Source organism: Malaclemys terrapin, chromosome 23, assembly GCF_027887155.1.
Source record: "Malaclemys terrapin pileata isolate rMalTer1 chromosome 23, rMalTer1.hap1, whole genome shotgun sequence".
In the NCBI taxonomy this organism is placed as follows: Eukaryota; Metazoa; Chordata; order Testudines; family Emydidae; genus Malaclemys; species Malaclemys terrapin.
Window position 1 is genome coordinate 3,720,007 of NC_071527.1, and position 14,279 is coordinate 3,734,285.

Genomic DNA, 14,279 nt, shown 5'->3' on the forward strand with positions numbered 1-14,279 from the left:
TCTGGGGGAGCACCCTGGGGAGTGGGGAGGGGTTTCCGAAAAGGAAAATTGAGTGGCGTTGCCCTCTGAATTGGAACCAAAGCCAATGTTCAAATTTCCCCCAACCCAGAAACCCCGAGGTCCAGCCGGCCCGACCCCCAACCTGCAGCGAGTCTGGCCCAGGAATTCGGCTCCTTCTCTGCCCTGGCTGTGGGGCTCTGAACATAGTGAGGGATCCAACGTAAACTGGGAGCAGCCGTTTTGGTAAGATGGGCCACAAGGTGCCCCCCACAGGCTATGTCTGCGACCCCTTGTGACACCCCCCCACCAATGCGCTTTAAACACTGCCTGCCCTTCAGCCCAGCTCACTGGGGAGGGGGAAGTGGGGCCTGCCCAGCCGGCTGGGGATTGGGGCCTGAGCAGTGGGGAGATCAGTGGGGCAGGTGGGGAGGCAGGGGACGGGCTGACAGACCCAGGTGGCCGCCACATCCTGTGAGCCGAACCTGCCACGGACAAACCCCCACGCCGCGGGCACGTCCTCTGCACAAAGGGGGCTGTGCTGGGAGGCCACGGTGCCTTGGGGGGGGGGGCGGCTGGATGTGGGGTGCAGACCGCAAGCAGAGGCATGGAGCGTGGCAGGTGGTTCGGGGCGGGCAGGGCGGTTGGGGGGTGACACAGACCGGACCTGCTGGGGCTCCGTGAGACCAACTGCCGGGGGCCCAGCTCCCACCCCTGTGTCCACCTGGCTCCAGGTATTGGCAGAGGCGCTGAGGGGGGCCGTGAATCATGGGGGTGGGGGGAGCTGGGGCTCACACAAGGATGGGGGGGACCCCCTGAGCTGGGGGGGGCGCCCTGAACTTTAGAGGGTAGCGGGGGGCGCTGAGCTGGCGGGGGGAGACAGCGGGGGGGGGGGGTCGCTGACGCCAGCCGGGCCGATCAGCTGCCGCGACACCGGGGTGGGGGCTGGATAGACGGGGGGGCGGGGCAGCCCCTGCAGCGTCGTAACCCGCAACCCCCCTTGTTCCCCCCCCCCGGTCTTTGTAGTTCCTGGTTCGCGGCTCCGCTGAACTCCGCGCTCCGGGCGCTTCCTGCCTCCCTCTCCCATGGGCTCCCCAGGTAGGTGCCGCCCGGTACGGAACCCCCCTGCTACGGCCCCGCCCCCTCCTTCCTCCCATAGGGTGCAGCCCCCCCCCAGGTGCAGGAGGCCTCCCCGCCCCCCCCACAGGTCCCCCACTCCGATAGGTCAATCTCCCCCTTTACCAGTCCCCCCACTTCCTCCTACCCCCCCCGATAGTTCTCCCCCGAGGCTCTGGGGTGGGCTGCATCGATTGCGGGGGGGGGGATCTCAGTGAGCCTCCCCCCCCACATCCAGGTGTGGGGCTGTCCTGCGGGGGGGCTGGTCTCTCCCTGCTGTGGGTCTGCTCATGCTGGCCCCGGTGGGGGTGTGTCTGGGTTACAGCTGCTGTGGGGTGGGGGCATGTTTGGGAGCCCGGACGCCTGGGTTCGTCTATCCCTGAACCGGGCAGGGAATGGGGATCCAGTGGGTTAGAGCAGGGGGCGCTGGGAGCCAGGACTTGGGGTTTGGGCCTATTCTGTGGAGCTCTCCCCCCCCCCGTGAACCCCCCAGCTCAGCCCCACTTTGGGGCTCCCCCAGCCCTGCTCTCCTGGTCCCTCCCCCCACATCTGGTCAGGCCCCAGAGGGGCTCCCCCAGACAGGCCCCAATTTAGCCCCCCCTCCTGAGACACCCCAACCCAGGAACCGACTGGGGCAAAAGCTCCTTGGGGCACCCTCCGCCCCCTCATGCCACCCCAAGGTGAGGGTTGGTCTGAATCCTGCTGAGGTTGCCGGGGGAGGGGAGCGGGGCCATGACCTTGGGTGACCCCCAGTGTCAGGGGAAGGGAGAGAGGCCTCCTCCCCGTCCGCACCCCGGTGCCCCCCTTCGATCCAGGCTGGCACCTGCGTGGTGCCGTTGTCTGCCCCATGGGGTATAGGGCCCCAGCCCCCTTGCTGGAGCCATAGCCCCGGGGCACAGGGTTCAGTGGGGTAAATAGGGGGGGTGTTATTCCTGGCACTTACTGGGGTGGGGGGAGGGATAAGTGTGTGTGTCGGGGGGTGTCTCCCCAAATGTGCCATGGGGCTCGGGAGCCACCTGCTCCTAGTGTCCAGGGCTAAGGCTCAGTTTGTGGGGCTCGATCCCAAGGTCCCCCATCCTGCAGGGCGGGTTGCACCTCTCTGTGCTCCCCGTATTCTGGGCCTGGCCTGAGGTGTCAATTACACCTAACTTCAGCTCTGCTCCCCCTGGGGCGCAGAGGCTACCCAAAGTGCAGGGCCCTTTGACCACACCCCTGATCTGCCCCATGTGGGGGGGCAGGGCCTGACCCCACTTCACCATCTGAGGCCCCTGCAGGGGCGATTCTTGGGGGGCCGGATACACCCCCATTCGCGCTGCTGGAGGGCGAATTTAACAGGGGGGACGGATCTGTGTCTTAGGGTCCCGCCAGACCCCCCCTTCCCTCTCCCATGGACAACCCCACCCCCAGCCTCCTTATCCCTCCCCCAGGACTTCCCATTCATTACTCTGCTATTTCATAACCCAAGGTGTGTGGGGAGGAACGCAGCCTTGGGCCTTACAAAGTGGGGTTTTCACAGCAATCATGCCCCCCTATTTGTTAACCCCCCCCATTTGTTAAGCCCTCAAACAAGCATTTCTCCCCCACCCCACACCTGTGTTTTATTTTAATTGCAATGATATTTATTAAATGATTGTCTCGTGACTGTCATGTTTGTGATGGGCGACTTATCAGCCGTGGGGGGGTGTGTGTTTAATTTGAACTGGGGGGGGGGGAGTTGTTCGCCGTGGGGTACAACCCACCTGCCACCACTGAGATGGACGGGAGCTAACTCACCCCAACTCACACAGCGATCAGGGAATAGACCCCAGGAGAGACACCCCCAGGAGCATGGAACCTGAGGGTAGAGATTTAAAGGCCAGAGGGGACAATGACGGTCGCCCAGGCTGCCCTCCCCTGCAGAACACCGGGGCTGAGGGGACGGCCGGGTCCCGGAGGGGATCCGCCCCTCCCGATGCTTCCTGGAGCCGAAGGTTCAAATCCTGGCTGGGGCTGGGGAAGGGGGTGGGGCGGTGTCCGTGTCTGTCTGTCTGTCTGTCTCTAGCCCACCCGGGAGGCGATGCCGGCGGCTTTGATGACTGTTCTTTTCTCTTCAGTGTCATTTGTTTTATCCAGGATGGCGGCATGCGGGGGCGCCACTAAAAATAAGCTCACGGTCTCTAAGCCCGTCTGGGACTTCCTGACCAAAGAGGCCCCTTCCAAGCTGGTCAAACTGAAGGAGGAGACCAAGCTAAGCATTCTGATCGACGGGGAGACCTCCGAGATCTACGTGCTGCAGCTCTCCACGCCGGCCCCCGGGGCCGGCAACGGCCTCTACCTGGCCCGCAAAGCCCTCAAGGCCCTGCTCAAGGAGACGGAGAAGGAGCTGAAGAAGGCGCAGCGGCAGAGCGAGCTGGTGGGGTGCATGGCCCTGCTGGACAAACCTGGGGGCGAGCTGCGCCCGCACGGGGCCGGCGTGGTCTCCCGGGGTCAGCAGACCACCGGGGCCAGGGCGGGGGGCACAGGAGGAGGTGGGGGGCTGGGGGGGGCGGCGGGCGGCTCGCGGGAGGAGGAGCAGGAGACCCAGTGCCCCATCTGCCTGGGCGAGATCCAGAACGTAAAGACGCTGGAGAAGTGCCGGCACTCCTTCTGCGAGGACTGCATCACGCGGGCGCTGCAGGTCAAGCGGGCCTGCCCCATGTGCGGGCGCTTCTACGGGCAGCTGGTGGGCAACCAGCCCGAGAACGGGCGCATGCTGGTGTCCAAGGACTCGGGCCTGCTGCTCCCCGGCTACGAGAAATACGGCACCATCATCATCCAGTACGTCTTCCCGCCTGGCGTCCAAGGGGTGAGTTCTCCCCCGCCTCTGGCCCCAGCTCTGCAGCCCTCCCCCGCCTGGCGGCAGCGGGGGGCAGGGGCCTTGTTGGGGCAGTCAGCTGCAAGTGGGGGGTTCCGGGTCAGCTTCCCTGCCTCCCTAGCTCTGCTGGTGCCCCTCAACCCTGATCCACCGCCCCCTGCTAGCCCAGCCCTGGGCTCCCCACACCCCCAACCCTGCTGGTGCCCCTCAATCCCAACCCACAGCCCCCTGCTAGCCCAGCCCTGGGCTCCCCACACCCCCAACCCTGCCGGTGTCCCTCAATCCCAACCCACAGCCCCCTGCTAGCCCAGCCCTGGGCTCCCCACATCCCCAACCCTGCCGGTGCCCCTCAGTCCCAACCCACAGCCCCCTGCTAGCCCAGCCCTGGGCTCCCCACACCCCAGCCCTGCCGGTGCCCCTCACTCCCGACCCACAGCCCCTGCTAGCCCAGCCCTGGGCTCCCCACACCCTCAACCCTGCCGGTGCCCCTCAATCCCAACCCACAGCCCCTGCTAGCCCAGCCCTGGGCTCCCCACACCCCAACCCTGCCGGTGCCCCTCAATCCCAACCCACAGTCCCCTGCTAGCCCAGCCCTGGGCTCCCCACACCCCCAACCCTGCCGGTGCCCCTCAATCCCAACCCACAGTCCCCTGCTAGCCCAGCCCTGGGCTCCCCACACCCCCAACCCTGCCAGTGCCCCTCACTCCCACCCCACAGCCCCTGCTAGCCCAGCCCTGGGCTCCCCACCCCCCAATCCGCTAATTTTCCCTCCGCTCTGGGGTCACCTGGTAAATCTGGGTAGATCTAACTCCTCCCACAACCATCCGATCCCTGCCTTTGCCCCTGGGGGCATGGCAGACCTTGGGCACAGCCCTGGCGGGGGGCGACGCTGGGTGACACCAGCCCTACCTTGTCCTGGCTCCTGTGAACTGTCGTCGCCCAGTGGCTCAGGGAGGCTGGAAGCAGGTTGGCATTCGGGGGGCAATGAGCAGGGGTCACTTCTCCCTCCCCGGGCGTAATGCCCCCTGAGCCGGGTGCAGAGTCACCAGCCCCCGGGGTTCTGTCACCAAGCCCGCAGCTGGAGCGACCCGGGGGGTTGCCTGATGCCCGCAGCGAGCACTGGAGGAGACTCCGGCCCAGGGGCAGCGTCACCCCTGCCTGGCAGCAGCGTCTGTGCCGGGCTTCACAGCATCCCTGGGGTCTGATGGTCTCTTCCCCCCCCCCCCACCCGCCCCCATTGCAGGTGGAGCATCCCAACCCTGGCGTGCGGTACCCGGGCACCACGCGGGTGGCCTACCTGCCTGACTGCCCGGAGGGGAACAAGGTGCTGGCGCTGTTCCGCAAGGCCTTCGACCAGCGCCTGACCTTCACCATCGGCACCTCCATGACCACGGGCAGAGCCAACGTCATCACGTGGAACGACATCCACCACAAAACCAACTGCACCGGGGGACCCCAGCTGTAGGCAGCCGTTGCGTGCAGGGCTCACGGGCTGGGGGCCGGTGGTGGTGGCGGGGGGTGACCCATCTGTGCTCCTGAGTGGGGCCCGACTGGCCCTGGAAACCCAGAGGGTGGGGGGCTCAGTAGGGGGCACTCTCCCCTGGCTGTCAGTGCTGGCCCCGGTGCTGCGGGGAGTGCGATAGGGGGCGCTCTCCCCTTACTGTCACCGCTGACCCTAAATCCTCAATGTGGTGCTAGGGGGCGCTGTGCTGCAGTGTGGGGGCTCAGCGGGGGGCGCTCTGCCCCGGCTGTCGGCGCCGACCCCAATGCCTGGCGCCAGGGGGCTCAGCGGGGGGGGCGCTCTGTCCCCGCTGTCGGTGTCGACCCCAATGCCTGGCGCCAGGGGGCTCAGCGGGGGGGCGCTCTGTCCCCGCTGTCGGTGTCGACCCCAATGCCTGGCGCCAGGGGGCTCAGCGGGGGGGCGCTCTGTCCCCGCTGTCGGTGTCGACCCCAATGCCTGGCGCCAGGGGGCTCAGCGGGGGGGCGCTCTGTCCCCGCTGTCGGTGTCGACCCCAATGCCTGGCGCCAGGGGGCTCAGCGGGGGGGTGCTCTGTCCCTGCTGTCGGTGTCAACCCCAATGCCTGGCGCCAGGGGGCTCAGCGGGGGGCGCTCTGCCCCGGCTGTCGGCGCTGACCCCAGTGCCCGGCACCAGGGGGCGCTGTGCTGCGTGCCAAAACGCTTGTGACCCTGGCAGCTCCCAGGGCCGTTTCTTCAGGAATTGGGACACAAACTACCCCGTGCCCTGGCCGAGCGCCCCCCAGGTGCCGGGCACTGGGGTCAGTGAGCTGGCCAAGCTGGGGGCTGCTGCGGCGTGGGGGGGCAGATGGTAGGCTGGGGAGCTGTCCAGGCGAGGGTGGGGCTGTGCATGGCTGACGTCTGCCCTGTGTGTCTCCTAGATTCGGGTACCCCGACCCCACGTACCTCGCCAGGGTGCAGGAGGAGCTCCGAGCCAAAGGCCTCACTGACGATTAACCCTTTCTCTGCGGCGGTTCCTGTTGTGGTGCCAGGGGGCGACCCAGGGGGGCGGCAGGATGGCCCCACAGCGTCTCCTGTCCAGCTGGGCTCGGAGCGGCCAGGCGGCCGTCAAGGCAAGGTGCTTCGCTGGCTCCGCCCTGGATTGCGGCTGAGGGGCCCGCGCTGTCTGTGCCAGAGCCTCTCCTCACTGCCAGTGCTACCTGGAAGGGTGGGGGGGAGGGGAGTGTGTGACGGGGGGGTGTATGGAGAGGGTAGCGTGAGATAAATGTGTGTGTGAGTGAGAGATTGGGGGTTGTGTGGCTGTACTGGGCGGGTGGGGTTGTGTGTGCAGGGGGTGAGGGTGGGGTGGCTGTATCGGGCGGGTGGGGTCGGGGGTTGTGTGTGCAGGGGGTGAGGGTGATGTGGCTGTACCAGGCGGGTGGGATCGGGGGGTTGTGTGTGCAGGGGGTGAGGGTGATGTGGCTGTACCAGGCGGGTGGGGTCGGGGTTGTGTGTGCAGGGGGTGAGGGTGATGTGGCTGTATCGGGCGGGTGGGGTCGGGGGTTGTGTGTGCAGGGGGTGAGGGTGGGGTGGCTGTATCGGGCGGGTGGGGTCGGGGGTTGTGTGTGCAGGGGGTGAGGGTGGGGTGGCTGTATCGGGCGGGTGGTGTCGGGGGTTGTGTGTGCAGGGGGTGAGGGTGGGGTGGCTGTACCAGGCGGGTGGTGTCGGGGGTTGTGTGTGCAGGGGGTGAGGGTGATGTGGCTGTACCAGGCGGGTGGGGTCGGGGTTGTGTGTGCAGGGGGTGAGGGTGATGTGGCTGTATCGGGCGGGTGGGGTCGGGGGTTGTGTGTGCAGGGGGTGAGGGTGGGGTGGCTGTACCGGGCGGGTGGGGTCGGGGGTTGTGTGTGCAGGGGGTGAAGGTGGGGTGGCTGTACCAGGCGGGTGGGGTCGGGGGTTGTGTGTGCAGGGGGTGAAGGTGGGGTGGCTGTACCAGGCGGGTGGTGTCAGGGGTTGTGTGTGCAGGGGGTGAGGGTGGGGTGGCTGTATCGGGCGGGTGGTGTCGGGGGTTGTGTGTGCAGGGGGTGAGGGTGGGGTGGCTGTACCAGGCGGGTGGTGTCGGGGGTTGTGTGTGCAGGGGGTGAGGGTGATGTGGCTGTATCGGGCGGGTGGTGTCGGGGGTTGTGTGTGCAGGGGGTGAGGGTGGGGTGGCTGTACCGGGCGGGTGGGGTCGGGGGTTGTGTGTGCAGGGGGTGAGGGTGGGGTGGCTGTATCGGGCGGGTGGGGTCGGGGGTTGTGTGTGCAGGGGGTGAGGGTGGGGTGGCTGTACCAGGCGGGTGGTGTCGGGGGTTGTGTGTGCAGGGGGTGAGGGTGATGTGGCTGTACCGGGCGGGTGGGGTCGGGGGGTGTGTGTGCAGGGGGTGAGGGTGATGTGGCTGTACCAGGCGGGTGGTGTCGGGGGTTGTGTGTGCAGGGGGTGAGGGTGGGGTGGCTGTATCGGGCGGGTGGGGTCGGGGGTTGTGTCTGCAGGGGGTGAGGGTGGGGTGGCTGTACCAGGCGGGTGGTGTCGGGGGTTGTGTGTGCAGGGGGTGAGGGTGATGTGGCTGTACCGGGCGGGTGGGATCGGGGGGTTTGTGTGCAGGGGGTGAGGGTGGGGTGGCTGTATCGGGCGGGTGGTGTTGGGGGTTGTGTGTGCAGGGGGTGAAGGTGGGGTGGCTGTACCAGGCGGGTGGGGTCGGGGTTGCGTGTAGAGCATGTGCACTGTGCGGGTGAGATCAGGGTGTGCACTTGCGGTGATTGTATGAGACGTGTATGTGTAAGAGGGGGCCTGGCTCGCACACGACACCGGGCCCTGGGTCCAGCCGCCCTCTCCGGTTCCTGCTGGGCCCCAAAGCACCGGAGCCGCTGCCGGCTGTGTACTGATTTCCGGAGCTATGTGACGGCTCGGCCCCCCACGGGCGAAGCCTCAGCTCTCTGCGAACACCTGCCTTGGCACCCTCTGCCTGCCTGTGGACAACAGCTCCCGCTGGGACCCGCCTCTCCTGTATATACCCCTCCAATCCCCATCTGGACTCTCCGCCGGGGCCTGGTCCCGGACGCGGCTACGCCAGAGCCCGGCGCCGTCGTCTGGATCTGAACTCTGCCGACCGGCCTCCCCCGGCCATCGCCGCCGGCTCCACCTGCCCGGGCACCGCCAGCGGGCGGCGCGGGGCCCTTCTGTTTCTTTTGCCTATTCTCAGCATGTGGCTGCGGGCGCGCAGCGTGTACCGTGTGTGGTAGAGACGATGCGTCGCGTTCTGTGAGCAGACTCCGCTGTCTGTCCTCTGTTAACCTCCCTCCCCCTCCCGCGCCCCGGCTGAGTGCCGCCCCGGGGAGGATGGGGCCCGTGTCTCTCCACGGGGGGATGGGGAGGGGGAGGTTGCTGGTTAAAAAAAGAGGAGAAACTGAGTTGCTCGGCCCCCGACCTGTCTGTCCTGGATTCTGTAGCTTTGGTTGAATAAAAGTATGCAACACGTCTGCAGCCCCCTTGCCGAGCCCGGTGCCGGGGGCAGGGCTTCTGCTGCAATTATGGAGGATAAGGTTGCCCGAGGCCGCCTGGTGCTGGCTTTCTGGGAGTCGCAGGGCTGCTATTACCGATGTGTATTACAGTAGCGCTTCGCCCCAGTCATGGCCCCGCACCGTTTGTGCTAGGCGCTGTGCATTATTTATTAGGTGCATTACGGTAGCGCTGGGAGCCCCCGGCATGGCCCCGCACCGTTTGTGCTAGGCGCTGTGCATTATTTATTAGGTGCATTACGGTAGCGCTGGGAGCCCCCGGCATGGCCCCGCACCGTTTGTGCTAGGCGCTGTGCATTATTTATTAGGTGCATTACGGTAGCGCTGGGAGCCCCCGGCATGCCCCCGCATCGTTTGTGCTAGGCGCTGTGCATTATTTATTAGGTGCATTACGATAGCGCTGGGAGCCCCCGGCATGCCCCCGCATCGTTTGTGCTAGGTGCTGTACAAACAGGCAGGCCTGATCCACAAGCCTCCAATCTAAGTACCAGACCAGAGACTCTAGATGGGCACGGGAAACGCAGCCAGCGCCAGGCTGTGTGATGGGCTCTGGCCTCCAGCAGCCTCAGCTAGCCGCATGGTTGCTCCTCTCTGCTCTGAGGGCCCCTTCTCACTCCCGCGTGCCCTGGGGCAGGATTTCCTCATTGCCCTGGGCCTATCTGGGGCCCTGGGTCCCAACTGCTGCCCCCATGGGGCCCTCTGCCCCATGCCGACACCGGCCAGCTGTAGAGAGGATTTGAAAGCTGGGGACTCTCAGAAAGGCCAGCCGGGCTGAAATATCCATTCCCACGTTGATCGGTATAGAGGGGCGCAGGCCCTGCCGCCGAGAGCTCACGGGCTGGGAGGGGAAACTGAGGCTGATGCGGGCTGTGGCTGCGCTGCCCCGGCACCGCTGGGGCTGTGCCACTGTGGTGGAGATGCGTCACCGGAGGTAATCCAGCTCCCCGAGCAGTGGGAGCAAGGCTGGCGAGAACCAGCTCGTCTGTCGAGCTGGGCAGGGGAACCCGAGTTCTCTGCCTAGGCTCAGGCTAAACTATTCGCCTGGTGGGCTCTGGCCTGGGTTGGAATTCTCCCCCCCCCCCCCCCCAGCACCTGGGTAAGGCTGAGACAGGACGTCCGGCTTGTGGCTCTAAAGGGGCCATGGGGGGGCGGGGGGTGACTGTCAAGAAGAAAAAGTGGAGCCACCCCTGGGGTTGCACCTCGTTACGCCGGGAGAAAAGGAAGCAGCAGGAGGGGATGCGACTAGGACACAGGGGTGGAACCCAGGAGTCCTGGCTCTCAGCCACCCCCACCCCACGCTCTAACCACTGGACCCCACTCCCCTCCCAGAGCTGGGAACAGAACCCAGGAGTCCTGGCTCCCAGCCCCCCTGTTTCGAACCCACTGGACCCCACTTCCCTCCCAGAGCTGGGAACAACCCAGGAGTCCTGGCTCCCAGCCCCCCTGCTTCTAACCCACTGGACCCCACTCCCCTCCCAGAGCTGGGAACAGAACCCAGGAGTCCTGGCTCCCAGCCCCCCCGCTTCTAACCCACTGGACCCCACTCCCCTCCCAGAGCTGGGAACAGAACCCAGGAGTCCTGGTTCCGAGCCCATCCCTTGCTCTAACTACTCCACCCCACTTCCTCACCACAAACAGCATGTCTCAGATGGCCGTGGGCTGGGCACCTCCCCGGACCTTTGGTCAGGGGTTGGAAACCCCCGCCCCCCAGGATGGAGCATCCGTCTCCTCCCCACGGTGCCCACAATGAATCTCCCCCCCCCCCAGCTGCGGGCTGGACTCTGGAGCCAGCCGGCCGGGGAGGAGAGGGGCCCCCATCGGTCTCCAATGACGGGGAAATGGCCAAGTATGGGAAGGTGGTGGAGGAGCCCCTGGGATGGGAAGGGGCTAAATATAGGCTGCTCCTCCTGCAGCCCTGGGGGGCTCGGAGCATTTCCTCCCCGCCTTGCCTCAAGGACAGGCTCTGCTCCGGCACCGGCCAGGCCCCTGGGAACTCCTTCAGCTGCTCCTAGTGGTTAGAGCATGGGGTCTGGGAGCCGGGATATCTGGGTTCTATCCTCAGCTCTGGCCCTGAGCTGCTGCTGCTGCCTTTGGGCATGTCACCCCCCAGCTCTGTGCCTCAGTGTCCCCACTGGGCTAATGGTATGTTCCTCACGATGGTGCTGGGGCTTCGCGGGGGGCGGGGTCCAATGCGGGGTCCCCTGCCCCAAGCCTCTTGGAGACGGTGGCACCGGTGTGAGCCCAGGAGGACGAAGATCACTGGTGTAACAGACAACCCCAGTGGGCGGGCCAAGCTAGACCGGGCCAGCTGACCCCTCCCTTACCAGGCACAGCTGGACCCCTCTGCCCACAGACCGGTGCCTGAGGGCACCGCAGCCCCACGGCACAGGCCAGGTGCTCAGTTCCACCCCCTGCTCTTGGCCAGCTGGTCCCAGCCAGATGGGGACTGGGGGGTAGATTCCCCACTGCCCAGCTGGGCTCATCCCACCCCTGGGGTGTCTGGGTGCTGATCTATGCCCCATGCCCTGACACGGGCGGAGGGCGGGCACTGGCTGCTACCCCTCCCCGCCAGAATCCCTCTGTAAGCTTTGGGACCTTGGCCCCCCAATTCCAGCCCCAGGGAATAGAGATGGGTGGAGCCGGGAGCCCCATTCACCTCACTCCCAGGCCCAGGGAGGGGGCAGGGCGACCCCTGCTGCCTGCCCAGCTCAGAGAGCTCCATGGCGGGGCGCGGGCAGGGGGCCGTGGGTTGGGACTTCAGCTCCGGCCCATTGTGGCCTGGGGGCTCTGGAGCTGGGGATGGCCATGCACATCACCTGGCACTGCGGCTCCTGCTCGCTGCGGGCCCCTGGCCTCGCCGCCTGTGCCCCCCTGGCCTCGCCGCCTGTGCCCCCCTGGCCTCGCCGCCTGTGCCCCCCACTCACGCCCCGCTGCCCATTCGTCCCTCGCCGCGCCCTCCGGCCTGGTCCGGGCCCTGTTTGCCAAGGCCAAGCCCTGGGGACATGGAGTCCCTTCCTCACGCACGCGCCCGGCCTGTCCCCCTGCCCCCAGGTGCCTCTCCAGCCGGCCTGTTCGTCTCAGCCCCGGCCAGGGCAGAAGGTGCAGGGTCTGGGCCGGCGCCGGCCCCGGAGATCCATGCGACAGCGTCCCCCGCCCCAAACCAGACACCAGGCGCAAAAATCTCTGGAAAGAGATCAAAGGGCTGCTGGGAAACCGGAGGTCAGGGGGTCTGTCAGTCAGTCCATCCACCCCTACACACCCCTGTGTCTGTCCGTTCGTCCATCCCCCCTCACACACACACCCATTCATCCATCCCCACACACCCGTGTGTCTATCCGTTCGTCCATCCACCCTCACACACACACCCATTCATCCATCCCCACACACCCCTGTGTCCGTCCGTTCGTCCATCTCCCCTCACACACACACCCATTCATCCATCCATCTACACACACACCTCCCCCCATTCATCCAACCCCACACCCCTGTGTCCGTCCACCCATCCACCCCCATACTCCTCCAACCATCCTTTCCCCCACATACCCCAATTCATCCATCCATCCCCACACAGTCCTGTGTCCGTCCATCCATCCATCCCCACGCCCCTCTAACCATCCATCCCCCACACACCCCAATTCATCTATCCATCCCCACACACCCGTGTCCATCCATCCATCCATCCCCACAGTCCTCTGTCTATCCATCCATCCACACACATCTGTGTCCGTCCATCCAGCCACCCACCCCAACACACCCCAATTCATCCATCCATCCACCTCCCGACATCCCTCCATCCGTCCACCCACACACCCCTCCATCCATCTCCCCCACCCCAGTTAATCCATCCACCCTCACACACCCCTCCATCCATCCACCCACCCACCCACACCTCTGTCCGTCCTACCATCCATCCCCACCACACCTCTCTGTCTGTCTGTCCATCCATCCATCCCCACCCACACGTCTTTCCATCCATCCATCCCCACCCACTCCTCCCTTCCTCTATCCATCCCCTCACAACCCGCTGCCCATCCAGCCATCCCCACCCCCACCCACCTGCCCACACACCCTTCTAGCCATCTCTCCTCCCCCACGCCGCATCTCTCCTTATCCAGACCCCTCTATCCCCCCGAGACTCGCTAGCCATCCTTCCCTCCCACCCCATATGGACGTACCCAGCTGGCACCAACCGTGCGCCTCTGCCCATCTTCCAGCCATTTATACCCCCTCAAAGTGGTTCTAATTCCCCTTTGTACTTGCTGGGGCCACCCGGGCATCAAGGGGGGGGTGTCTAAATGCCCCCGTGGCCTCTCACCTCGGCCCAGCCTGCCCTGACTTTGTACCGCCCGGCTCTCTTGCCCTGCCCCATTGCTTGGCAGGAGCTGGCCTGGGGCAAACAAGGTTCAGGGGGGTTGATTTTAGCGACTGGGCCGCAGGGCAAGGCCAGCTGCCCCCGGCTGGGAGGGGAGGGCGATGGTGGGATTAATCCTTTCTGCAGTGGGGCAGGCGGGCTGGGATGGGGGTGGGGGAGAGAAGGGCACTGCCGGGGTGAGGTTGGCAGGGCTCCGCGGCAGACAAGCTGGCGCTATAAATACCTCAACGGTGGTTATAAAAAGCTTTCTGCGTGCGGGTCGCTGACCGTGAGTTGGATGCCGATTGGCCAAGAGGGTCCGGGGCAGTCTCGCGCCTGGCGGGCACGGTGCCACGGCCCGGAACCCTGGCTGGGCTCATCAGCTGAGCAGGGCCAGACCCGGTTACCCCTTGGCTGGGAGGCTGCAAAGAGCACACGGGGCACTGCAAAACTGCAGCGGGGGCTCTCCTTGGAGCCAGGGCTGGCCTCGGCACTGGGGGTGCTGTGCAGAGGGGTCTCACCTCTGTCCCATTCTGACCCCCCGCTGCACCCAGCATGGTGGAAAATCAAACCCTGCCTCCTTCCTGACGGTCCCAGGAGCTGGGCCGAAGCCTCCTGGCTAAATCCCAGCTCAGGCTGCTCGCGTGGCCTGGACGCTGCAGGTTTCCTGCCCTAGCCTGTTACTGTGGGGCTGTTCCGCCCCAGAGGCAGCTGCATTTTCAGCACTTGCCTTCCCCTCTGGGCGTGGCTGAGCCAGGGGAGGGCGCTGAGACAGCCGGGCTCCTGCACACCTAGCTTGGCAGGAGGGTGTGAGCGTGGGCAGGGTCAGCCCCCCACCTCCCCCAGCACAGAGCCGCCTATTACGGTGAGCTGGAGCGCAGTAAATTATTCATGTTGAGTTGCAGTTCCCGGCTGGAAAGCTGCAGGCTCAGGCCTCGTGCGGCCCAGGAAGGAGCCGGCCGGGGGCTTTGCTGC

General features: G+C 66.1%; 2 protein-coding genes across 4 annotated transcripts in view; both read left to right on the forward strand.

Moving 5' to 3' along the window:
• Window positions 1-153: 153 nt before the first annotated feature.
• DTX3 (deltex E3 ubiquitin ligase 3) lies at window positions 154-6,626 on the forward strand. Of its 2 annotated transcripts, XM_054012807.1 has the most exons (5): window positions 154-243; window positions 1,024-1,095; window positions 3,207-3,937; window positions 5,190-5,407; window positions 6,343-6,626. In XM_054012807.1, exons 2-5 carry the CDS (start codon window positions 1,083-1,085, stop codon window positions 6,416-6,418), a joined length of 1,038 nt encoding a protein of 345 aa, XP_053868782.1. In that variant the 5' UTR covers window positions 154-243; window positions 1,024-1,082; the 3' UTR covers window positions 6,419-6,626. The 2 variants fall into 2 exon arrangements, with proteins under 2 accessions (XP_053868782.1, XP_053868781.1); XM_054012806.1 differs by lacking the exons at window positions 154-243; window positions 1,024-1,095 and having other exon boundaries at window positions 2,133-3,937.
• Window positions 6,627-10,960: 4,334 nt separating this feature from the next.
• ARHGEF25 (Rho guanine nucleotide exchange factor 25) overlaps window positions 10,961-14,279 on the forward strand; it is a 43,337-nt gene continuing 40,018 nt past the window's right edge. For both annotated transcript variants that reach the window (XM_054013072.1, XM_054013074.1), the window contains exon 1: window positions 10,961-11,095. In XM_054013072.1, the coding sequence (XP_053869047.1) occupies window positions 10,976-11,095 (120 nt within the window). In that variant the 5' untranslated portion in view covers window positions 10,961-10,975. The remainder of the gene's footprint in view (window positions 11,096-14,279) is intronic.

Bases quoted from the DNA above. Each gene is read 5' to 3' on its own strand.
- DTX3 (XM_054012806.1), top strand. From the start codon at position 3,170: ATGCCGGCGGCTTTGATGACTGTTCTTTTCTCTTCAGTGTCATTTGTT. The intron at 3,938-5,189 runs GTGAGTTCTCCC...CCCCCATTGCAG, and splicing joins TCCCGCCTGGCGTCCAAGGG to GTGGAGCATCCCAACCCTGG. The intron at 5,408-6,342 runs GTAGGCAGCCGT...TGTGTCTCCTAG, and splicing joins TGCACCGGGGGACCCCAGCT to ATTCGGGTACCCCGACCCCA.